General features: G+C 41.7%; 1 protein-coding gene across 3 annotated transcripts in view; it reads right to left on the bottom strand.

Annotated features, from left to right (window-relative positions):
- Positions 1-25,918, bottom strand: part of adcy6a (adenylate cyclase 6a) — a 42,541-nt gene that overhangs the window by 4,975 nt on the left and 11,648 nt on the right. For all 3 annotated transcript variants that reach the window (XM_028992825.1, XM_028992827.1, XM_028992826.1), the window contains exons 4-22: positions 14,309-14,458; positions 13,961-14,082; positions 12,103-12,214; positions 11,616-11,743; positions 11,325-11,483; positions 9,206-9,347; positions 8,897-9,025; positions 8,782-8,810; positions 8,403-8,550; positions 8,168-8,265; positions 7,621-7,708; positions 7,379-7,495; positions 7,131-7,283; positions 6,486-6,661; positions 6,292-6,315; positions 6,152-6,181; positions 5,922-6,054; positions 5,158-5,421; positions 3,137-3,341 (exon numbers count right to left, since the gene is read on the bottom strand). In XM_028992825.1, coding sequence (XP_028848658.1) covers positions 3,137-3,341; positions 5,158-5,421; positions 5,922-6,054; positions 6,152-6,181; positions 6,292-6,315; positions 6,486-6,661; positions 7,131-7,283; positions 7,379-7,495; positions 7,621-7,708; positions 8,168-8,265; positions 8,403-8,550; positions 8,782-8,810; positions 8,897-9,025; positions 9,206-9,347; positions 11,325-11,483; positions 11,616-11,743; positions 12,103-12,214; positions 13,961-14,082; positions 14,309-14,458 — 2,407 coding nt within the window. The remainder of the gene's footprint in view (positions 1-3,136; positions 3,342-5,157; positions 5,422-5,921; positions 6,055-6,151; positions 6,182-6,291; positions 6,316-6,485; positions 6,662-7,130; positions 7,284-7,378; positions 7,496-7,620; positions 7,709-8,167; positions 8,266-8,402; positions 8,551-8,781; positions 8,811-8,896; positions 9,026-9,205; positions 9,348-11,324; positions 11,484-11,615; positions 11,744-12,102; positions 12,215-13,960; positions 14,083-14,308; positions 14,459-25,918) is intronic.

The raw sequence follows: 25,918 nt of genomic DNA, 5'->3' as shown, positions 1-25,918 counted from the left end.
GACTGACTCAGGAACATGTTGATATGTTAGTGTTTCTTTCCGAAAATCTGGAAATGGCAAAAAACTAATTTACGGAACACTGCATGCAAGTGACGTTTTGGGTGAAAAATTTAAACACAGAGGAGATTCATTTTTTTTTGCAAACACGTTCTTTAAAATGCTTGTGATTTATTTACTCCAATGTTTAAAATGATTTTGTTTTATTTATAATAATATAAAAAGTATTGTTTAGTCATGGCATATTTTGTTTAATTTATACAAATCTTTAAGTTTATTGTTTGTTATTATTAAATATAGCTTGTTCCATTCATGCTTTTTTGTTTGCTTTGGTACTGAGAACCATAGATTTTCACTGGTATTGGTACCAAATACTGAAATGTTTTGATTTCCACAGATTTTGCTTTCTAGAATGCTTTTTTGAATTTCTACAGTGGGAGGGGTTTTTAGTAAAACAAAAACACTCACTAGAAAACAAAGACATGAATACACATCAGGTTTTGACCACTGCACTTTATGAATTAACAAAATTCCCTGATAATTCCCTGACTTGCCACCCAAATGATCAAATTCCCTGACTTTCCCAGGCTTGTAAATGGCTTTACTGAAATTCCCTGATTTTTACAGAAACTAATAGCACTACCCTGCACAGTATGGTCTTATTTATTTATTTATTTATTTATTTTTTAAATTGTATTTATACCTTGTATTCAATGTTACTGTTACTGTTTTTGTATTTAAATGTTACTTGTATGGGTCAGAGAGTAACGTAATTTCAATTCTCTGCATGTCCTGTACATGTGGCAGAATTGACAATAAAGCTGACTTGACTTGACTTGACTTGACTTGACTTGACTTGACTTGATTCGGACCCTCCTCTGGAGTCCTCTGGAACCAAACTTCTGAATAATGTTCATGCAGGCATGAGGCCTCAGGGAGATGTTCAGACAGTACATTTGGATTTCTGACTGGTGGAGGCAACTGGAAAGTCAGTCAATGTGAGAGAGCTGCAGATAGGAAATCGTTTTTATGGAAGGTGGGGGTATTTAATTAAGAGGAATAAGAAACCTGGAGGGATGTGATTGGGTGGAAGGCCTACCTGATCAAAATGGTGAATTATTATTGGATTTCGGTGCAATATAACAGAGTGGTCATAACATAGAAATAGTGAAGCTATTTTGGAGCGTGTAGTCCCAAACACATTGAGTTTCCTGGGTCTACTACTGCTGTAGTTTCTTCTCACTTTGGCCTAATGGTCCTAATGCAAGGTTAAATGTATACTTGAAAAGGGGCGGATCTGTCAACTGATTAGATTGACTGGTCACCCCTGGGACACAAAAAATAGTGAGGTCTTTTATTGTGCATGATGATATTACATTGGGAGTTTGGGGTCATTCAGTCTGAATGGACAATGCTCAATGGCTCAATTGCACAAGAAGGTGCTGAAGGTGCCTGTTAAGGCCAGCAAGTAATGTTAAGACACTGGCTTACGTTAAGACCTACCAGTGGACCAGAATGGTGAATGAAGCCATTAGCTCTTGAAGAAGAGTTTTAGGTCAATGCTTTCTGAAGGTTTGCTGAATTCAGCTCAAAGGTACCAACAGTAAACAGGGCAGCTGTAGAAGCAAAATCTAGGGCATGGTAGTTTGTAGTGGCCATGGAGAATTACTTTTTTGAGGACAGCCTCAAAAGGTGCTGTTCTGAGCAGGAGTGGGGAGGTTCCAACTACCACTGAACAAATTGTTGAGCAAATGTTTTTTTTTTTTTCTCGAAAAACTCCTCAACCTGGTGGACATGCTTTCTAATCAGGAGGCAATGCAAGAAACTTGATGCATTGCTGCATCAAGCTTTTCAGCACCGAAGGGTACATTGTAAACCAGAGACGCTTAAGACTGACTCAGGAACACGTTGATATGTTAGTGTTACAGACAAATCTAACACTTACACACGCACATGCATACACATTGCACAAACAATACATAAATGTATAAATACATTATAACTTTTCTTCGTCTAGCACCTAACAATCTCTGAGCATGCTCTTCACTGACAAGTTTGAGCCTTATCAGGGCTCTTAGTTTGTAAACTCAATATTCTATAGAAGTCGAACGAGAATTGCTGGTGTCTTCCTCTTGTAAGTCGCTTTGGATAAAAGCGTCTGCTAAATAAAGTAAAGTAAAGTAAAGTAAACTCCCAGTAGATCAGATCCCATCACTGTGGCTGTGGACGTTCACTGTGCAAAACCAGACAGAATGAGATCAATCCTGAGATGTTGAAGGCACTGGGCAACATAAGAGTTGCATGTTTAATGTTCAATAATCACACTTCTCAGCCACCTCTGGTTTTTATGGACAGGATATCCAGGCGCAGTTAACTAAAGAAGAGAATGTGGTTTGGGGGTTAGGCAATGAAATCAATATACTGTTCAGAAATGAAAGTGAAAGTGAAGTGATGGTCACTTGTGATTCACAGCAGCACAGCACACAGTGCACACAGTGAAATTTGTCCTCTGCATTTAACCATCACCCTGAGTGAGCAGTGGGCAGCCATGACAGGCGCCTGGGGAGCAGTCCTTAACCGCTAGGTCACCACTGCCCAAATCAATCATGAGGGAACTCGAACCCTCAATCTTCTGAACCGAAGTCAGAAGCTTTATCCATTAGGCCACACGGTCATTTGCAATTGGTATATTAAAATAACATAAAATGATCAAAACTCGTGTCCAGACATTGTTTATGTGGTAAATAAATGGAGTACATACACGTCTAGAGGAACTTTATCAGCAAAAATGAGTCTAGTTACAAATGAATGTTGCATTGGTTAAACCAAGTCTGTCACTTACCTTAAACGTTTTTTTAACATTATATAAACTCAATCTTAATTGTCATTTTACTTTATGCTTACAAAATATAGTTTGGAGTAATCCGTTTGGAACTTAACATTTATACACTTGTATATAAAAGTTACCCTGATACGACAGTGAATACCACTAAAATTCTTCACCCAAGGTTAATTCATATTTATTTAAACCTGTTCATTTCTATCTGAAATTGTTTTAGGTATGTTAATGATGATGTAGGTAATTTTCTTATGGATTGATCCCAAGTGTCACACAGAACATGTTCTTTTAGCCACTCACCAATCTTCATCTGGAAGTTGTTGAAGGAATGCTCATTGATGTACTTCATCTGTTCCCTTAGTCTCATGGCGTAGTCGGCGAGGGCTGTTATGTGTGTGCGGCATTCTTTGTCATATGTGGAGTCATTCAGACCCGAAGCAGCCATGTAGGTGCTGCCAATTGTCTTAATCTTCTCTAGCTGCCTGTACTTCTCCTCACTGATGATCTGAAACACAAATAATCACTCTTTATCTACTAATATGATCAAGAATATTGCTCCAAGCCATTCAGAAGTGATGTTATTCGTCATCTTAAAAAGTTCATTTGAATTCTGAAAATTTTTTTGATTAAAAGTATATATTTTACCACCGTCCCTGTCCCAGTGTACAGGCACAGGAGGGAAATAATTTGAGGTATGAGGATGTGTCAAATTATTTTAATGTTTACCTTTTAAGTAACAGACCAAAAGAACAGACAATTAACTGAACTGATGGCAAACTGGAACCATGCTGAGAGGCACCACATATCATATGCACACAGTACGCTTTACTTATTTTACACATTATATTAATGTTATCCTTTTCGGTAATGGTCTTCTTTGAGTGCAGACATAGATGCTTCTGGGTCAAAGCATTGGAAGCATTGGAACATGCAGAGTGGCTAGTTCAGCTTTGGTTCAGTTTATTATAAACACTCTTGATTACCGACTGCATTATCTGGGTGTGTTTGTCCGATTTCAGTCTTGTCTTAATCAGACTAACAGAATAATTAAATTTTCTCTAATACCATGTAAATGTTCTATAGCATTGACTAGGGCTGTGTCCCGAGTTGCACCAATGTTTTATATCCTCATCTGGATACAGCAAAGCTGCACTGATATTGGCTGTTTTATCCATGTGTTTATGTAATTATGTAATTATCTAATTCTGTAGATTTTATTTTCACTGACTCATTTTTAAGGAACTTTTTCACTTAAATTGACCAAATAACTGTACATTAAACAAGAGAGCAATAAAATAAAACATATTTTAAAACTGTTCTCTGTCTTATTCAACAGACAGAGAACATGGTACAATTCCTAAAAGATTTACACAAATACCTTAAAACCAGTTTATCATCCTCAAACAGAGCTGAACGGCAATTTGTAAAGATGTGTTTTAAGCAGCTTTTTAGAATGTTCATAGTCCTGGGCAGGTCTCACTTGGAAAACTCTGTCCCTTTAGATTTTTAGCCTGAACCTTGAAACATGTAAAAGGAGTTGGACTGATGACCTCAATTCTCTAGTAAGCATGTGAAAGATTAAAAGGGCTGTAAGATATGGTGGGACCTAAAACAGTGCCCCGAGGCACTCCATAGCTAGGAGGTGATGCTGCTGAGGAATGCTGGCCTAGTTGAATGGAGAAGCTCTTGTCTGACAAATAAGAGCTGAACCAGACAGCACCCCTAATGTTCACACGCAGCTCTAGACATAAAAGCACAAAAACAGCCAAATTACCATAACCCGCAGTTAAAAGTAAGTCATAAAGTTTTTTAAGAGGTTGTTTCTGTGCTGTGGGGCCATTTAACACCAAACTGAAACTTCTCGAAAAAATACAATAGGAGTTGTTCACAAAAAACATTTAAGCTCAGGGGCCACATTAACTTTTGAAATTTGTCAGTTGGACCAGGCCAGCACCAGATGCATACATATCAGACATAAACATACAGTGTTTTTATATAAAAGGCATTACAGTGCTAATATTTACATTCACTTTTATTCCAGCTAGAATGAGCGCAGAGCAAAAGCTTGGCACCTTATTCAAATGTCAAGAATATGTCATTTATACATTTATTAACATCACGAACAAAGTTTTGCATTTTTCTTGCTAGTCGAGCGCATCACCTTACTGCTCATTTACTGCACAACTCAGTGTAAAAACCTGCCAAGTTTGCGCAAAGTTCTTCAGCTCCATCTGCTCCTAATGTTCCAACTACTGGAACGGCATGCATTACAGGACAATTCAAAGGAACGCAGATCTTAAATTATGTTTACCACTTGTTACCTCATCAAAGTCAGCGATGATTTCGTTGAGAAGCCTCAGGCACTCCACGCCTTCATTGTTGGCTTCCAGCTCCACATAGAACTCGGAGAAGTTACTGATGGATGCAAACATGACGGCCACACACTCGCAGGACTGGTAGTACAGCTCATCGTTACGCCGTTCCCGGGCGAGGAAATGGGCTGCCACGTCTTTGGGGAGAATATTGTGGAGCAGGTCACGGTTGTAGGCCTGGAGTTCCTCCATCTCCTCCTTCTCCTCTGTGGCCTACAACAGAATCATGCAAGGGGGTTAATCCGAGAACAGTTCCTCCAAGACACCAAACTGATCTTAAAAGTGAAAGTGATTGTCATTATGAAGCACAGCACATGGTGACACATAAAATGTGTCCTTTGCATTTAACCCATCATCCTTATTCCCAATATTCTTGGATATTGGGTTGGGTGTCCTTATTCACCATTCAATTCCCAATATAAATATTTAACCCATCATCCTTAGTGAGCAGTGGGCAGCCATGAGCAGTGTGTGTCCTTTGCTCAGTGGCACCTCAGTGGCACCTTGGCAGATCAGGATTTGAACCGGCAACCTTCTGATTACAGGTCCACAAATTTAATTAACACACTGGCATTTCCACTGTGCTCTGTAGAAAGGTCACAAATACACATGTTCCCAATATAAATAAGCAATTTCAATTAGGGCCTGGGGACCTTAAGATTCTAAAACCAGAGCCCAGCAGACATTGGTGATGAGAATAAAACAGACGGCACCTGAAGTTTCCACAGGAAGTCAAGGCGTGCAGTGGACTCCACCTGCTGGGCGTGTAAGTAGAGTGCCAGCACAAACACGGTGAGGATCACCGGGGTCATGACCTTAAGAGACACTTTGGTCACATTGTAAGGACTGAAGAGAGAGTGAGAGAAAAACGAAAGGTGAGTGGAGACGATAAGTGTCGAAAATGACTTTAATCTTTACTCCATTTGTGTCAAGACAAACGTACCACTGGTCTGAAGTTTCATTGAAACTGGACCTGAAAAATAAAAAAAATAAAATGTAATCCACAGTTAGATCCACAGTTATAACAGTATATTTCTTATATTTTTTCTTAAATTTTCTGACTTTCTGAAAAGGAGCTCTTACCATCGTTGAGTTTCATTGAAAATGCTGCATAAAAAAGAAAATATATTTCAAAATGGATGTATAAAATATTGCACATATGTATATTTTACTGTTTTACTCCAGGACCGTAAGGCCATGTGCATTCAACAACGCTGCCTCAATACAGATTTGATGTGTGCCATGCTCGACCCCTGCTGGTTGGCTGTAATACTCACAGGGCATTGGCTGTGACAAAGAGGTCAGCGTTGTCAAACAGCGCCACCTGTGGCCACTCGGCGAGCAGCAGGAAGGTGAACTGGATAAGCAGCATAAGAACCAGCTTCCCGATGCTGCTAATCTGGAGGAACACTGAGCAGGCCAGCAGTGTCAGCAGCACGCTGTAGCTGAAATACTGAAAAAAAAAAAAAACACACACACATAGACATTTATAAAGGGTCCATGAGGAAACTGCAAAATATGGAAATGAAATGGGGCTCGGTATTATCCCACATCAAAGGTAAACTTTCCATGGAAATATCTGAAAAAATTCCTAAAAATAAAAACAGGCATGAATTATTTCTGATTATTGCTTATGATGCATACGATTAATACATTTGTTGTATTTGTTTAACAATCCAACAGCCCCTTTGAACCGGCAACCTTCTGATTACGGGGCTGCTTCCTTCACTGCTAGGCCAACCACTGTATCTCCCACAATAAACTTGTGGGAGAAATGTTTATCATGGTTAAAGATGGAAAAAACCCTGTTGTGACATTCAATTTATTGTATAGTGTGAATTCGATTTATTGTATAGTGTGAATTATATGTGCTCAGTATTCATAACATACACTGAGGTGCGCATGGGCAGATGGACGCTCACCTCTGGGAATGGGCAGGAGGGGGCACTGCTGGGGCAGATGTCCAGTCCTGTCTTGTGTGACAGCTTGTGGATGACACAGGGGGTAACCAGGTCAGAGGAAGAGTTCATTTCTCTGGCCACACAGTCAGTGAGTCTCTCTGTGTCACAGGAAAACTGCAGGACAGCACACAGATCGATTAGTATACTCCAATCCCATTCAGATTTACTTATGCAGCTGACTGAAGCAGTGTTGAAAGGTCTGTGAGTACCATGTTAACACAAGCGGAGACAAAGACGAGGATAATGGTGAACACCCCGACCAAAGTGCTGTTTGTTCGAGACTGTACAATCTTCTTAGACACGGTCTGCATGGCTACAGGAAAGAGCTGAGACAGAGGAAATCAAAAAAGACTTAATGTCTGTCATCTTCTCAAAACAAAATCCATTTAGTACAACAAGACTCAAGAGCAGAAAGAAGGGAAAAGAAAGGATAAAAGGAGAAAATCTTTACCTTAATGCATGAGTAAATGGCACATATGAAGAGGATGTTGGCGAGGATGATGAAGATACTAACGTAGATCCCTAGCATGACTGAAGTGCTGCAGGAATAAAGAGAGACAGAACCAAACTCAGATATATTCCTGTTCTAACAAGGTGAAATGCCACTAAAACAGCATTGACCTGCCACTGGTATCTTGTACCAAGAACCTTTCGTTCCTCCATGAATTGGAACAGTTTTGTTTCTGACACAAGCCTGATTGACACAACCCTCTATAGAATTTGGAGACCAATTCAGCAAACATGAGAAACAGTGACAGGACCTATTATCATGGTGAAAGTGGGCCCTGCCATCAGGGATTACCAGTCTGTGGTCAGCATACTGCATCCTTCTACTGTATCTCTACTGTAACAACACTACTGCCAATGCAAATAATGTCAAAGAATCTAAACAATCTCCAATAATGCCATGGTCCTCAAAGGAATATAAATAAAAACATAACCTATACCATAACCATTGTATGTGTGTGTGTGAGTGTGCGTAATATATTTCAACTTACTGTGGAAAGATGACAATCTGGATGAAGGAGATGAAACAGAAGACCAGCAGTGTGCAGGCCACATAGCCCCCAAAGCGATCATCTACCTTCTTAGAATACTGTTTCCAGAAAACAGGTTGATATTATTCAGTAAACATCTCAAAAACAGACACTGGGGTGTTTTAATTTGTGTTAAAAAATAAAACAATTAAAACGCATAATGCTAATGAATAATGCTAATTCACAGTTTCCAAACCTTCTTCTCAAGACTGGACGTTTGGAAGGTGAGCAGGAACTTCTTCACATGGTCCTTGCGCAGCTGGTCAATGCTGCGAGCGTCAATGGCCCGCCCCAAAAACTCGTCCACCTCATCCTCCGGGTTCATGGCTTCCTGGACACCTCGGCTGTAGGAGGAAAACCAGGACAGAAGTATTTTTGCACCTCATATCTCTCTGGTGTCCATGCTACCTCATTTCCTCAGAAGAAAGGCCAATGCAGCTCTGCAGTTTTTATAGGGTGGTAGTAGCCTAGTGGGTAACATACTCGGGGGGATGTGTCCCTGTAACTATTGATTGAAAGTCGCTCTGGATAACGGCGTCTGAATACCGTAAATGTAAATGTAAGAAAACACTCACTTGTCTTTGCTGGATGTTTCATCAATACCCTAGTACAAAGGATTAAAACCAAACGTTAGTAAGGGAAAAAATGAGATCCATACAAACAGGTGGACAGGAAATTCTGGAGGTTCACCATTTGTCTGAAAACTTTGGAGTCCTTGGTCCTGGAGAAGGATCTGTCTGGCACCCACCGGGGCATCAGGCCCTCATTGGAGTTTGCCCTGGTCCGCTGCATCTTCGCCATCATGGCCTTCTCCTCTTTCTAGAACAATAAGTACCATAAAGTAAGTCTGTGGGTAGATCCATTAGGCACAGGGTTGCAAAAATGATGGTTTGAGGTAATGAGTTGGCATAATTTCTGTGCATTTGGCAGGTGAATTTGTCAGCTTTTTTTTCAGTCCTGTGAGGGCAGTGCGTTAAAAACAGGAGACGGGTAACACACCCTCTTCTGACTGCAGCCCAGCACCAGAAACGTCTCAATGCTGTTTTCCTTAAGATAAGCATTTCGTTCTCCTCCAAAGCCAGGCTCCACCTCATAATCTCCGTTTAGGTACTGCAGCGTGGCTTTAGTTATGTGGATTCTCCTGTGTGGGAGGGTGGGATAAAACACACACACACACACCGTATAACATATATGCAGCTTTGACTTGATCAGTGAGACAACTATTTTCTGTTTTGTCAGAATCTAGTCCTCCCTAATCTCTGGAGGTTTCAGGACATAAATTCCACAGAAACACAGTAACAAAAGAACTAAACTACCAAGGCTAAACAGGAACCTTCACCAAAAAAGCTTCTTTATTTTAGCGCAGCTGATTTCACTGCTCATTTGAATATTTCTGAAAGCATTTGTGTGACATTGCAAACTATCTGTTCCGTGCAGCGTGAGGATAAAGATTAGGCTAAAGATAGGCACAGTATATGCTATGTCGGTGCCAGCATTGCTAAATGATAGATGTGCATCTCCCTAAATGTGTGTGGGATGTGTTAATCATCACAAATGTGTGTGATATGCATGTTTGTTTGCATATGTGCAGTGTGTACATGTGTACAATATGCTTCTTTTACATTGTGTGCACATTATGAATGTGTGCCAGAAATGTACACAGAGCACCATGTACTCTTAAAATGTATGAAATATGATGGGGAATAGTAGCCTAGTGGGCAAAACCTGCGAATTTGTGGTCAAACACCACCAACTACCATTGTGTCCCTGAGCAAGACACTTAACCCTGAGTGTTTCCAGGGGGACTGTCCCTGTAAATACTGATTGTAAGTTGCTCTGGATAAGGGCGTCTGATAAATGCTGTAAATGTAAAAGTAAATGCTGCATCCACTAAAACAAACAATTCTCAAAAAAAAGAAGCAATTCTATATTTGGATTTGGAGGTTGGCCTGTTGCTACAGCTGGGCTACAAACAACTTATGTGACAATAACTTATCATTTGAAAACAGCCTAATATGTTACAGTACTACTCTTTGCAGCATCTTGTCTAATTCAAATGTATTCTGTGTCTCTATTATGCTGTGTGTTCGTTTCCACTCTTATAAAATTGTGGTTCATTCACTTGTTTTTGCAGGAAATTTCCTTTATGGACCTGAACCTTTATATAAAAGTAAAAACTTTGCTTTGTGGAAAGATATGGTTGTGGATCATTTTGCCCCCATCCAAACAGAGTTGCTCAGACAAAATAAAAACAGATCTGATGATGAGTGCTGTGACTTTTCCACACTTGTCAGTCCAGCAAACTACTCTGGCAGAAGTAAAAAGATACCAGGTCTGCTGTATAGACATTAAAAATGACCACCGATAGTATTAAGTGCAGGAAACACATCTTTGGAAAGCACACATTCCTCAATAGGAAAGAAATGTGAAAACATATCTTGTAACAGTTTATAGAATAATAAAATTCTTACTTAGTTTCATATCAACAAAACTTTACTTTTTTCAACATAATACATAATAATCAAAGTCATTCATGGGTCCTTGCTGATGGCATTGTGTTAAAATAAAAAAATAAAAATGAGTTATTTTTAATGCCACAAAACCTTTAAATATGTGTATTTGTCTTTGTTCCAAATTAACTGAAACAATATAATGCGATTGAAAAAATGTAACTGTGTAGAAAAAAAAAAAAGACCAATCTGGCAACACCATCCACGCCCCCTCTATGAAGTCGAGCACATGTGTTTTTTTTTAAACATTGTATTACAGCGTTGTACAATTCGCTTTAACATTTCAAACAGAATTAGTAGTGGTGTCCCTTTCCCTCACACTTGTCTGTGTCATGCCCACCCACTCTGCCCATTCTATTTCAGGAATCGTGTAAGTTGCATTCTTTCATGCTTCAATGGCAGAAGAGTTGACAAGGGCAGCAATATTTATTAGATTCATGGTGCTATAACAAGGGCGCACTGTCACATGTCACCAGTGTTATTTATAGTGTCAGAGAGTGACATCACACAACTGCACTTGGATGAACTAATGACACCATTGTGTGGTTTCCACCAGTTGCCATGTTAGGAGAACCTGTGAAATCCTGCCGCATGATGCAGCATCTTACCCTGCTTTACCCCCAGCCTCCATGTGATTGGCCAGCGTGACGTCGTTGGACCATACGTCAAACTGCCACTTCCTGAGCCCCAGGACTCCGCAGTGCACTCGGCCACTGTGGATGCCCACGCGCATGTTGACGTTGACCCCGGTGACCTCTCGCACCAGTCTGAAGTGAAAGAGAAGTGCCACACTGCGGCTATCCTGCCACCGAATCTGCTCACACTCAGCACACCACAGTGTGGTGGTCTAATTAATGAGATTCAGCTATTATGACAGATAAATAAGATTTGGGACTTACGAGATGGCTTCAATCATGTCCACGCCCATCTCCACACAGCAGTGGGCATGGTCAGCCCTGGGCTCTGGTAGCCCCGACACACAATAGTAGCAGTCGCCCAGGATTTTAATCCTTAGACAGTGGTTCTCCTGCAGAGAGGAGAGAGGAGACAGACAGGAGAAAAAACATACTGTGTGTCAGCTGGAAGCACGGCAGCTTCACGCTGAAGGTGTGAACGTCACCCTGTCTTTCTAATTATTCAGCGTGTGACACCAAGCACTTAACACATGCCACATCCAATCAGATAAACGCAGAGCAAATAACAAACATGACACCACTGTCATCGGCAAAAAACAAAAAATCGTGGGGACAACAGATCCTAAAGAAAAGAGTCATTTTTTTCCTAATCATGCCATCTGATTGAAAAGATGCAACAAACTGGCCTGATCCATTCATTTGGACGGGAAATGACTCACTGATTGGAAGGGTGGGGATGACGGCCACTTACCGATGCCAGTTTGTCAAAGCGGGCAAACAGCTCATTAAGGGTCATCACCAGTTCCTGGGCTGTGCACTGGGAGGCTAAACTGGTGAAGCCCTCAATGTCCGCAAACAGAATACTGAGAGAAAGGGGGGGAAAACATTTCCTTTAAAGCCTTTGAATGCCAACGTGCAACATTAATCATTTATGAGTTATGAATGTATCACATGTACATAATTAATACTGTGCAAATGACTTGTGCTGAAATTCATCGGAAATGATCCTGTGTCAGTGTAGGTGACCATATGCACAGTGTATTGCAATAGAAATAATTTATTATTCAACAATACCAATTGCCAGTGTTATGACTCTTCAGTAAGAACTGAACAGACATCAGAAACCGTTTGAAACCAAGGTGACATGCAGCACATCCCAGCTTATCTAATTCAGCTGTACTGCGTGATAGGATGGTGCCCTATCGCCTCCACAACAGGAAGAAAACAAACAGGACAGTGAGTCCTCGCCGACTTTCTCTCACCATGGAGATTGAGGTTACAGATCAAGGCTAATTTACATACCGTAAAATGGAGCCACCACATGTGTTAAAAACACTATTTTTGTGATTCACAAAAACAACTATACGTGAGTGATGTATTTGATAATGATGGCAATATTCAGTGCAGCAACATTTTGTTACGTGCTTAGTAAACAGAAGATTGTGAATAATAATGTGATGAATGGGGAATGCAATAAATATGGACATGTGTATATGTTATGCATTATATATTGTATGTATAACTGTAACCAGGCCCTGGTGGAAGTACTGTGAAACTGACTAATTATGCCAAAGCACCACCAGGATGACGTTTCATGTGAAATTGCCAAAAATCTTAATGTAGCTGTACAGTTATCATTAACTGTGCATCCCAAACATATTAAAAAACTACATTACCAACCACACATTTTGAGATGCCTACTTATTTAAAGGCCTTACTTAAAACAAATCCGAATACTGAAACCACTTAAGAGGTTATGGATTAATCACGATAAAAAAAAGTAATGAATGCCCAATGTTACACTTATTGGCTGCTCTCAACAAATCTGGAGAATGGGGGTGGTTTTCCAACATTTCCTATGTAATGAGGGATCTGATTTTTTCTTTTTGTACAAAAGCCTGGTCATGTATCAGGGATCAACATTTTTGTCTTCTCTCAAATATTTGATGTATCCGTTTGGGCCAAAAAAATTGTTGTTGATATGTTGTATATTCCGAACTCCCATGGCTGAGTCACGTCCATATTCAAAAACACATATGAATTACATATAAAAGCCCCTTGAGGAGCTTTAATGTCACGCTGCTGATTTGCTGCCAGGCAACCATAGTCCATTGATGATCTGAACTCGCAATTGAATGAATTGAAACCCCCCTCTTTAGCCTTGCTAGTCTTAGTTCATTTACCCCTCGTTTACCCCTCAACCCGAAGCTTTTTCCTGCCGTCTGTGTCGGAGTGCTTTGGCATGTCCGCCTGCTGTAATTGAATACTGGCTCTAGCGCTGTATCTTTTGGGGCTATCTTAGCCGAGCTGTTAACTATTCCCTCTCTAACTGTAATTAGCCTGTTCCTTTTCGCGGCAGGCCTCCATGGTCCTAATCCCCTGTTCCAGATAGCTGGGAGAGAATGAAGAGGAGGGAGGGCCGAGGAACAGCGAGGACATGTGACCTCATCAGCCACTTAAAGGCCACTGAACCCAATGCTGTTTTTTTAATAGTACAAGGTCTCTGAGTACAAAACTAGCTGTGCATGGAACACAAATTCTTGAGAATCTATGGTGATACGTTATACTTTGATGTGCTGGTGGTGACAGCGGGTGGGGTCTTGGCTGACCTGACATTGTCGTGTTTCTGGATGTAGATCTTATGAAACATCATGTCTTCTTTCTTAGCATTGATGTCAGCCTTCATCTCCATGGCAACATGCCTTGGCAACACGGACAGCAACAGGCGTTCCTGAAAAGTGTGGTGTGTGTGTGTGTGAGAGAGAGAGAGACAGAGATCCAGTCACAGAGAGAAAGACAGATATACAGTGAGAGATAAAGAGAGAGATGCATGAGCCGATCCCTCCATTAATTCTGACTCATTAATTCCACATGAGCTCCGCAGCCCAGAACCACACATGGAAAATTGCACAACATGTGACACCCAGAACACAAATCCACAAACTGGCTGCCCTCACCTGTTGCTGGTTCTCCCGCTGAAGGTGCAGCCTGGCCTGGATGTAACCCCGTGTCTCCTGGAAGGCCTGCCTCTGGGACACCTCCGCCGGGTAGTGGGTACAGATCCCAATGATGTTGGTGCACAGGAAGATCAACACATTGGCACTCAGCTGTACAGGCGGGGGAGAAGGCGAGAGAAAAAACAGCCATGAATTTTTGTGCTTTCATGACGTTTTGGGACCTGTTGGGAGAATCTGTTAGCCCAATACAGCATGAGAACGTGTGTTGACCTTTGACCCACAACAGGCTATTTCCTGTAGCAATGGCTGCTGTGTTCCGCACAAGTGCAGAACCTAAATCTGGACACAGACAGACAGGAAACAGTGTTGTCACTTCATCCCGTGGGCCACCAAAACAGCCCAGAGAGAAGGGTGGCCGGAAAGGTCATCCCAGAACTCTTCCAAGGTCATACCAAATATAGAAAGTCTTAAATTACCTTTAATCCCCTGCTATCATTCCAAACATGCTTGTATGTTAACTGTTTTCAGGGATTTTACCACAACATTCTGTATAAATTGGGGTGCGTTACTAGAATTGGTCCACACAGTCTGGCAGGTTTATTACTTAACATCTATTCCTGAATCCATGTGCATTTCCTAACAACATAAACTATTCCACTTTAGGGAAATGTAGAGATAAAAGTACAGGAAGGAGAGAAGCAAAATAGCTTTAAAAGAACTATTCATTTTCTATTTATCTACATGACCAAATAATTATGACTCTTACGGTGCCACAGTCTGGAATGCACATGACAATGTCACATGACAAGCTGCTGCTGAATGAGGTTGCTTAGGAACGGCTGGACCATTCAAGGCCATGCAAAATCATAAGATACTGGCACTCCATAAATACAAATGACATTATTGTAATTGCTGCTCGATGTTTATATCTCAATTGTAATAATTTTTTTAGCTTTTCACATAGTATCCATCTTGTTACACGATTCTGCAAAAAAAAAGTGAAAAAGAAAGACAGACGTGTACAGTACGGGGGGAGTAGTGGGACACCGTCATTCTCAGGTTTCCTCCTTATTCAGATCTCCCTCCACAAAGGTCTGAGCAACAGGTGGGCATTTCCTGTCTAATGACCAGTCGTATTAACCCTGGGGGACCTGTCAGTCTTCGTTTTCGCGAACGCGACTCAACCAAACGAATTCGCGGTTAATCAGGATGTGCGAACGGACATCGGCGGTCGGTGATCTGGAGTCCAGCTCCGGGGAGATGACAGCGGCACACCGGGAGACGGACAGAACAGCACGGTGACATTAGGCAGACCGTCCTGCTCTGTGTTTACATTCTGCTCCCTGCTCAAAAAGAACCCCCTCCAGCCCGCATGTGTGTGTCCGTAGATCACAGGCCCGACCCTAATTGCTTGCTTTTCTCTAGAGGACGATGGCAGGAGGTTTGCATTGTACACAGAGGCAGACTCACTGTTTACGCAACGCGACACCTCTCTCCTTGCCCACCCTGATTTATCAGCAATGGCCATTACTGTCCCCAAATACGGCGCCGCCCTTCCCCCAACGCACATACACACACACAGCACAATCCCACTATTGCACTATTCCAGGAAAAAAAAATGAAAACCACCCTTGCAGAGGGTCTGGCGACTTCCTGCTAAAGTAAATGCGTGCGGACTTAAATCCATCATTTTATAAATATTCTCCGCAGTGACTGACACCCAGGGACCCGGAGCGGGAAGACAAATCCGGAAAAAGAGATGTTCCAGTCTTTTGATATCCTGTTGTAAACCTTGCAGTGACCTTTCCAGCCAGCACCAGGTCTCTCTGTGTGTGCGTGTATATTCATGTCGCAGTCAGCACCATACAATCCCGGAAATCATAAATTAATGAAAGAGTGGGGATTTCTGGTTACTGAGGTTTAGGGCTAGTTTTCGGCTCGGATCGATTCGTATTAAAACTTTACTGGAGGTCCTAATCAAGACGTTGGCCCTGATCAGGGCTGCAACATCGCATAGATAAAAATCGATTACTAAAAGAGTCAACAACGAATTTCATAATCGAATCGTTCTGTCGCGCGATGTGGAAACATTTGATTATAAAAAAATGTAAAAAAAATGAATAAAAAAACGTGCGGAGGTAGAGGAAAGATACAAGGCCATATGGGCCATGCCATCGCCTGCATTGTAACGCATGGTTTTATGAAACACACTAAACACACGTGTTTTTATGAAAAAATCGGCGACTGCTCTGTGCATGTGCTCAACACAACACGCATTACGCAGGCTGTTTTTACACGCTGTAACGTGTTTGGTCCGTGTCCTGGAGGAAACTCTGGTGAAGCTTACAGAGAAGGAAGATCCACCTGGACGAATGAGCTCACACCGCTGCTGGGGTCTCCATCACACTCTCTTTATTACGCCACACCCAGGTAAATTGCCGTAGCCACTCTTACTTGAGACGGGGACAGGTCACATACCAAAGCGTCCCTATTTATATGTACAGGAAATAATAAAAGGGACCAGTCTGCTCGGTTCCGCCTGGTCAGAGCTCCCCTTTCACACTGTGTTTTCTGCAGCAGGCAACGTAGAAAAGAGCGAGCCTGAGCCAGGAGCACGTGAACATGCTCACATTTTTGCATTGCAATGAAAAGTGTCGGAACAACGAGTGAGAGAGAGTAAGTGTGTGTGTGTAGTGCACACACTGCAGTGTAGTGTAGAGAAGTTCTGACATTCTGTCCCGGTAGCTCAGGTGGCACCTTATTTTAAAAGTTTATATATTTGGCAGGTGTAAAGCATACATGTGTAGGTTTTTTGTGTTGGTCCATTTTTATTTTATTTTATTATTATTATAACAGCTCAAGGAGCAACATGTTTGTGGGGTTGGGTTGGAAATTTGATCCTATTCATTGATAATGAAAAAAAAAACAATTGACAGATTAATTGATTATTAAAGTAATCGTTAGTAGCAGCCCCAGCTCTGATTATAATGAATCATATCTTCATTCCCACACTTTTATCCGCCTGTTCAGTCCGTTTCCCATTTGCCCGGTTATTGTTCCCCTTTTTTTCTACCTGAATCTGCTCTAGTTATTATATAAAGCCATGTCCACCGAGGATTACACTTTCCCATCATCTGCTCTGTGACGCTTCTCTGGCCAGCTTTGGCAAGTGCTTTAGAGAAAGAAATAAAAAATCATTTCGGGAAAAGTGGCTACGACGCACTCTAGAACATCACCAAACTGGCGATCCTTCACTCCACTATCGGTTTACTGTGAAAATGAAGCCTCGCTTTTCCCCGAGATGCTCTATGCTGAGAAGTGGTCCAATGCCATCTACCTAACCAAATGCCAGATGTATGCTGGAGGAGAGGGCCAGCTGGTCGACGGAACCACTGGTCGGCCTGAAATGTCCCCAAACAGTCACCTTTAGGGCAGGAACAGCATCTCTCCAAGCAGAACTTTCACTTAGCATCTCGGCCTGGAATTCCACACATTCCCGTCAAAGTCGGTCTTCCCTATTCAGGGAAACTCTGAGGGTATGACAAATGTTCTACAGAGAGAGCGGGGGACTCGCTGTGTGGGTGTGTGCGTGTGTGTTAATGGGGTAATATGTACAGTTTCCATCCATTCCATATGGACGATGAGCTCCCACATTTAGGCCTTGTTTGACAAATGAATTAAACCAGCACAGGACGAAGAGCACCAGTCCATAATTTTACATGACTATCAGTCTACGAGTCCCATTAATCACTTTTGTCATAACCACAATGATAAATATTACCAAATGTCCAATTCATAGATTTCCAACTTCCCTTTCTGTAGAGCATTTGATCTAATGTCAAGGGAAGTTCTGTAATCTTAAAATGAAAATAAAATCAGAGGAAAATGCAAACTGAGGAGGGCTGTGCTGTTCTCCCATGGGGAGCAGTGACTGATGGGATATTGCAGACACAAGAAGGTGTACGTGGAAAATGTGCCTTCATGCATGTGAGCCTGTAGCCACCTCCACTGTGAGGAAAAAGAGCCACGCAGCCACGCCTATTACCATCCAGTGAGCCCTGTCCAGCATGCGGCAGGTTCGGATCATCTTGTGCACAGCTAATGCGAAGAGAGTCAGAGGAGTACAGTATAACATTCAGACCAACAACTCCCGGTGCTGCTCTGTTAGACCCCGCCTCCCACTGGAAAGCGTCAATCGTTAACCATTACCGTCTACACAAACAGCCCGGCCATATTCCACACCCACCGCATCCATCTCTCCTCCAGTCAAATGACAATCAAATGCAGCGGTGAACAGCGTGACAAAATGTGGCAGCACACATCCGTGTGGGACAACATGGGACACAGAACACCGGTTGGACCATAAACAGCATCACACATGCAGTAACAGACAGACTATACACCAACACAGCACCAACACTGGGGCTTCAGTGGTGGGTCCAGAGCACCATCTCTTGCTGGACTGGAGGTCATGTTTGATTCATCTCAGTGAAGAATCGCTTTATTTACTTCATACTCCTCCTTTCAAAACCTTCATCCAAACCGACTCTAAAAAAAGAAATGGACACGGTCAAATAAACACACACCATGCTGCTCCAACCCTATAAAAGGCAAGAATGGAAAGCATTTAAAACAAAGACATTAGCTTGTTTAATGATCTTAAGGATGTGGAGAGCAACGATTCAACCATTCTGGACTAATGGTGGATAAAATAAATCTATATTCATGATAATTACTTCCTCCTTACAGCCTTCTAAAGAGAACAGTACACAAACTCACTCACCTCTGGTCTAGATATTTTATTTACTGAAAGGTTTAAAGGGTCACATATGCTGCGTGGCAAAGGGAATTATGAAAATATAGTGTGAGAACCAAAGAAAAATGGGTCTAAACCACAGACTTTCTAGTGCAAAATGACACAGGTCTTTAAAGGCCCAATGAAATTTCCTTGGGATGACAGAAAGATGCTGTGTCACTGTTAAGTCCCCCTGTCACCACCGCGCCACACTGCCCAGCCCCCTGCGCCTGCTGTCCTAAAGATAAGCCGGCGTGCAAGCAACACAACCAGCAGACGTCCCGCTCGCTCCCCATCCCTCCTATCTTCTCGGCCAGTGTCATGACCTAAAAATAGCGGCGACATACAAAATGGACACAAGATCCCTGCCCGGAAGTGAAGAGATGGAATTTTCTGCACGCGGCACTTCCTCGCCTCACCTGTCCCATAGCTGTTCTATGAATATTAACTACGAACTGCGTGATGGGCCACTGCTATATTTCCGAAATGAACTGGAATTGCAGTCAATTGAACATAAGCAATGATAAACAACCACCAATTCTGAATGTGAAAAAAACGTTAAAGAGACAACAAAGCAAATCCAGAGAAGTCTCTGTGAATATATTACTCAAAATGAACAAATATATATATACAAGCAATCTGCAAAAAATGATATTCTGTTTTTTTAAAGAGAGAATGGCAACTATTTCCTATTTAATCAATAATGACCTTATCGTTATGTGTGGGTATAAACATGTTGTTCAATAAACTACTGATCACATTTTATAATACTGTCACCTAAAAATATCAACTGGTCAAATTTACCAAATGAAAAATATTCTTAAATTAATGGTGAACAACAAACTAAACAAGATTATAGGCATTAATCAAATAATAGAGTTTTAACCGGATGGTGGTTAAGTCCACAGCAGTGGTTCCCAAACCTTCCTCATTTGGGGAGATTTAGTTAAGCCGATCGGCAGCTCATAATGTTGAGTAAGGTGTGTAGGTGTTGGAATTCAACAAAGCAACACACACGGAAAGGCTGCTGTAGAAATGTATTCATGTGCTGTGGTCTGGAGCTGTGTGTGTTCCTTACAAATGTTCAATTAAATGATTCACCATTTCATGATTCATCCGTGACTTCTCTGGGCTTCTTTAACCTTCACTTCATTACTGTTTTAATGTGCACGCATCACACACACAATCACGAAACAAAAGGAAAAACCGCAGACCACACAAGACCGCAAACCTCAAGCCAGACCAGCTGCTCCTGTCTGCATTGTCCTGCTCTCCTGCAGCAGCTGCGCACAGCGGTGACGTCCACAAGCGCCTCCACAGAGCCCTCCCACACCAGGGTGTAGTTCACCACCCCAACAGCCCAGGCCTGCTGGATTATAGGGCTGTAAAATCAAGCCTAAAACGTAAGACCTGACCTGGTCCGAGCCCACACAAGCTTTTTAAAAGCCCGGCTGTCTTTGCGTGCGACCTTGTAAAAATGCTGCGATTTAAAAAAAAAAATCAGAGGTCTCACCGGGGCAAAACTTTTCTGTAACTTCAGGCCCAATCCACACGAAAAACGGGATTTTTGGTTTCCACACGGAGGGTTGTCTGAAATGTTGTCGTCCACACTGAGACGTAGCGGTCGGCCCAAATGCTGTTTTAATCCCCCCTCCACGCCTGTAAGTGGCGCTGTAACCAGCCTCGTCTTTTCATTAGAGAGGATTTTTTGGTAGTTGCTTTATGAGGTTCAGCATCAACAGTTACCGTGTTATCCGCCATTGTTGTATGTATGACGTGTTGGGGTTAAAGGTCAGGTCGGGCTGTCAGGGACGCGCAGTGGAGCTGACGTGGAAATAAAGCTGCTTTGCTTTGATTTGAAACTTCTTTTCTATGGTGTCACAGCACACTTGTGAACGCATCACGTTCTAAGTTCGAACCTATTTTTGCGTTGAGCCCTGTGGCAGTTTTTTGAGAGGAATCACAATTCCATCTGAAAGGGGCTTTACTTTATCTAGCTGAGCTCGGTCGATGTTGATGTAAGCTCGATGACTGAGCACCAAATCTTCGGCCGGTGCTGGTTAAATGTGGGAATCACCTGCTTCCGCCTTCCCAAGGCGTCCCCCAATGAATTATGTGACACTAATATGGCAGCGCTTTCACGAAAACAGAATCTGCTCTGCCGCGAGATGGCAAGGCCTGATTGGACAGAAATTTCTGTGTGGATGGGGCCTCAATGTGGTTCAGGAAACAAACACGTATCAGGTCCGTGTCGTATTTTAAACCAATCACAGATTGTGAAGGGCGGGAACTGCCTCTGATTGGTCCGTTTTATCACCTCAGCTTCCATTTTAGCACTAAATGCATTACCTTGCTGCGCATTTACTGCCCAAGGCTGGGAAAGTGAAGTGATTGTCATTGTGATACACCGCAGCACAGCACACGGTGCACACAGTAAAATTTGTCCTCTGCATTTAACCCATCACTCTGAGTGAGCAGTAGACAGCCATGACAGGCGCCCGGGGAGCAGCATGTGGGGACGGTGCTTTGCTCAGTGGCACCTCAGTGGCACCTTGGCGGTCCGGGATTCGAACTGGCAAACTTCTGATTACGGGTCTGCTTCAAATAAAAAACATTATGTCAATCAGATTGATATTTAATCATTTACATGAGCTAGAGCACCTGAGAAAAAAGTTAACTGCACCAGTACAACCAGTGCAAAAAGTTAGTCTAGAGCTACAAAGTTTAAAACATACTCGCCAGATGCTTGCCTCCATTTCACCTCCTCAGCAGCCATTTCTGTACATCTTTTGTGATAATTACAACGCATCACCTGACAATAGTGGCTGAGAAGTCAAATTAACATTTCTTAAAATGTTTTTACAGTTAATAAAACAAATTTACAGCCTGCAAAACACTTTTACCAATCAATAAAACAATAAAGGTAATATAGACCAGACCTTGGATAGGTAATCACTGACCTGACCCGAGCGCAATTGTGCCTGAACCCAACAAGCAATGCAGCTTCAGTGTTGAGGCATGTTTCACTTATTCACCTTTACATGATGTGACAAAACTGCATTTAATTAATTGCAAAACTTCTGAGAAGTGACAAACAAATACAAGATCAAATATTTTTCCTTTTGCAACAAGTTCATAATGCTGTGAAAACAGGATTTTCTAGTATTCTTGAATGTATATTGTTGTTCATACGTTCATCGTAATTTTTTATGATATACAAACTGCTTCATTTCACTCCAAACCCTATGCCGGTTGCTGAGGCTCAAACATTTTATTGGAGCTCCAAGTCCAACAAGAGTGGCACATGTAGCTGTTGCCATGGCAACCACCATACTGCTCACTGACAGACCCAAGCAACAAAGACAGACACGCCACGAACCGGGGGGAATCCTCAGCCCTCGCTGTTTATCACGCACTGGCAAATTGAGCACAAGACCGCCATTGTTTTATCCTCAACAATCAACAACAGGTTCTGTGCAGTATGGAGAGAAGGGAAAACACATGACGAATGTGATCATGAGTCATTCATGTGAGCAGAACACATACACACTCTGAGCTCATCAAACACATGCAGAGCGACGGCAGAGGAAAAGAAACAGAGCTGAACCCCGGATCCGGTGTTGTGTAGAGCAGAGAAAGAGAGAGAGACAGGCCTACATAGGTTTCGTCTGGACCTGTGAACTTCAATTTCAAACAGCACCTCTCAGACACCCTTCTGTAAAATTCTGTACCCTGTGAAATGAAAGATGCAAACCGGGGGCAGTGGTGGCCTAGTGGGTAAGGAAGCAGACCCGTAATCAGAAGGTTGTCGGATCATGTCGCGAACTACCATGATGCCACTGAGGTCCCCTTGATCAAGGTATCGTCCGCACACACTGCTCTCCAGGCGCCTGTCATGGCTAAACTGGATTTATAGAGGAAATATAAAGAACTTATAAAACAAGAATAGAGTACATCTCTCTTGCAGTGATTAAATGATGCAGTAATAAAATGCTACTTTTTGAACGGAATAACATCTAGTCACAATGGCTGGACTTGGCGAGGAAGGAGGACGCATACGCACAATGTCACGACACAGAGGATGTGAACATGGTGAACAGGACAGGGGAAACATCATCAAACAACAACCTGATGGCAAAAAGACATGAACAGGGCAGCTTTATACAGGCAGACACAGGTGAAAACTTTCAGGAAACAAAATAGCACAGGATGAACACGAAACTCCGGACCCGGAGTTACCCCTTCCGGACCGAATCATGACACATTTCAATATTTTAGCAAATTGCAGGATTCTCTGTGGTTCTCACCTCTACTTGTTATCAAATATAAAATACCAGAATGTACAAAATCTACAATATCTATACCAGTCTTCCCACAGAAATAAATGTGTTAACAAACAGATAATCGCTAACTGTCATTCTTTTCTAATGACTGTTCTTTCAGACTATGTTAAATGAATCATAAAAGTATAGATTTTCAGAATATTTTCAGTCAAATTTTTCCTGCTGCTGCCAGTTGATTTGAAACAATCATGATAGAACATGACACCCAATTGCTGCTGACACCCAATCACTAGTGTCCATATAGTAATGATTAACAGGGGGGGAAATCAATAGGTCAGAGTGCATCAGAGTGAACACACTTACACACTTACAGTCTCCGAATCCGGAGTAGCCCCTTCCAGACCGGATCCTGACAGTACCCATCCCCCAGAGGCACGACTCCTGGCGTGCCACCCAAGCCAATTTGAAACGATCATGATAGAACATGACACCCAATTGCTCTGACACCCAATCACTAGTGTCAACAGTCCATGTAGAAATGATAAACAGGGGTAAAAATCAATAGGTCAGAGTGCATCAGAGTGAACCTACTATATAGCACACTTACACACTTACTGTCGCCAATCAGATCTCGAGTATTGTGACAGTATTCCCCTGACTATTACCTGACGCCCTGGTAACTAAAAGAACAACATTTTGGAGGATTGGTCCAAAAATCCGGATCCCTCCAGAGAGTCTCTTGATTAATTTGTATCCTAAAGGCAGGGAGGGACAAAGATCACACAGCACCCAAAAATGCAGGCTGCTCAGGGCTCATTGTTAGGCCTCAAGGTAAAAACACCAGCCCCTGTGGTCCTTCAATTCTTTCTAAAAAGAAAAAGAAGTCACTCTACTGTCTTGAGTAATATGAGGCATGCACATCATTTAAAGATTGTGCAGCTTTTGCTGGCTGCTGGCATTCGAAGGAGTCTCATGCAAGGCAGTCAAAGTATTGACTTTCCTTTAACCCTCCAGTTTAGACCAGGGGTTAATGTCTCATGTCCAAAACCAGAGAGCACACCTTGATAATATGGGATAAATGGTTTGACTCTGGTTAGCAATAACATGTTTTCCTATAGGATTTTTTAGGTTAATAGTATACTTCATTGTTTTTTATCCCCATGTCTTCAAGATGTTCATATAGCAGAGCCTATGCTGTAACATTATGGATATATATATATATAACTACAAAAAAAATCTGGTCCTTTACTTTATAGGGAAAAAGGAGAAAGATAAGAGGGATACGCATGTTACGCAATTTTAGCCTGCAGTTCGCTATTTTAAGAGCAACATTTTGACCTTTGTTGCTTAACATGCTTTTACATGTACAAGTCCCATACAATCAGTAGTTACAGGGACAGTCCCCTGGAGACACTCATGGTTAAGTGTCTTGCTTTGGGACACAATGGTATTAAGTGGGGTTTGAACTTGTGACTTTGTGGTCTTCAAATTCACTACTAGCATAAAATCACCAGTAGTATAACAGTTTATTTTCATCTTGCAATAAGTATGTGATCATTTTTATCTTGCAATAAAGCAGTGGTTCCCAGCCTGGGGCATAACCTCTGTAACATCCTGTATGCTTTACAGACTAGAGCTGTAAATCTTGGTCCGGGTCGGGTTTGTACTCAATTTCTTTACTCATTTTTGTCAGGCTCAGGTCGGGTGTTTGATAACTCAAGTTACTTTATACCCATAACTAGTGGTGAGAATTATGAACAAGTATGACATGTATGTAGCTTTACTACTGGGTACTTCAATATAATGTTATGACAAAAGCCACACAGGCAGTTTGAAAACTTGCCATGTGATGCACGAGAAACAGAAAACTAGTCTCACTTGTTAAAGCCAACTTCCACAATACAATTCTGTGAACTCTATAAGCATTCAGACAAAACTATTGCACAAAATATATAATGGGTGACAAATTCTGCAACACTTCAATAAAATAATGTCTATGCAATACCAATAAATGCAATTAAAATGCAACAACAATGTCACATGTCTATAAGCTACACGAGTGCTGTTAAACTTAAATGTTGGCCAGTACTAAGAGTTAAAATGTGGTGAATTGTATGAATATTTTAATTAAGCCTAATGCACTATTCAATATAATATATATAAAGTGAACTTTGAATGTCTAGGTTATGATAATACTTTGCTTTGAATTTCATTGAAACTAGTAAAAATTTTAGGTAACCATGAGGTAACCATGTTTCAAAAGTCTTAACTGCACGAAAATTTAATGATGTTCCATATTATCTGATTACCCATCTTAAATATTAGGACAAGTAAAAATGCAAAGATTTTCCCTTTTCCATACAATCGGCCATTTCTAAAAGTGTCTCGCATGTAAATATATGATTTCAGGGGTGTTGATGGGATGAAACGGAGGTTTGCCCCTGCCAGTTATATCTTAAACCTGCACATTTAATTTCCCGCTCGTAGTGTGAGCAAAGAAGGCTGGGCTAATAAGAAGCTGAACATTGTAAT

This window comes from Denticeps clupeoides, chromosome 10 (genome assembly GCF_900700375.1).
Source record: "Denticeps clupeoides chromosome 10, fDenClu1.1, whole genome shotgun sequence".
Lineage (NCBI taxonomy): Eukaryota > Metazoa > Chordata > Actinopteri > Clupeiformes > Denticipitidae > Denticeps > Denticeps clupeoides.
This window is presented reverse-complemented; position numbering and strand designations above follow the sequence as displayed.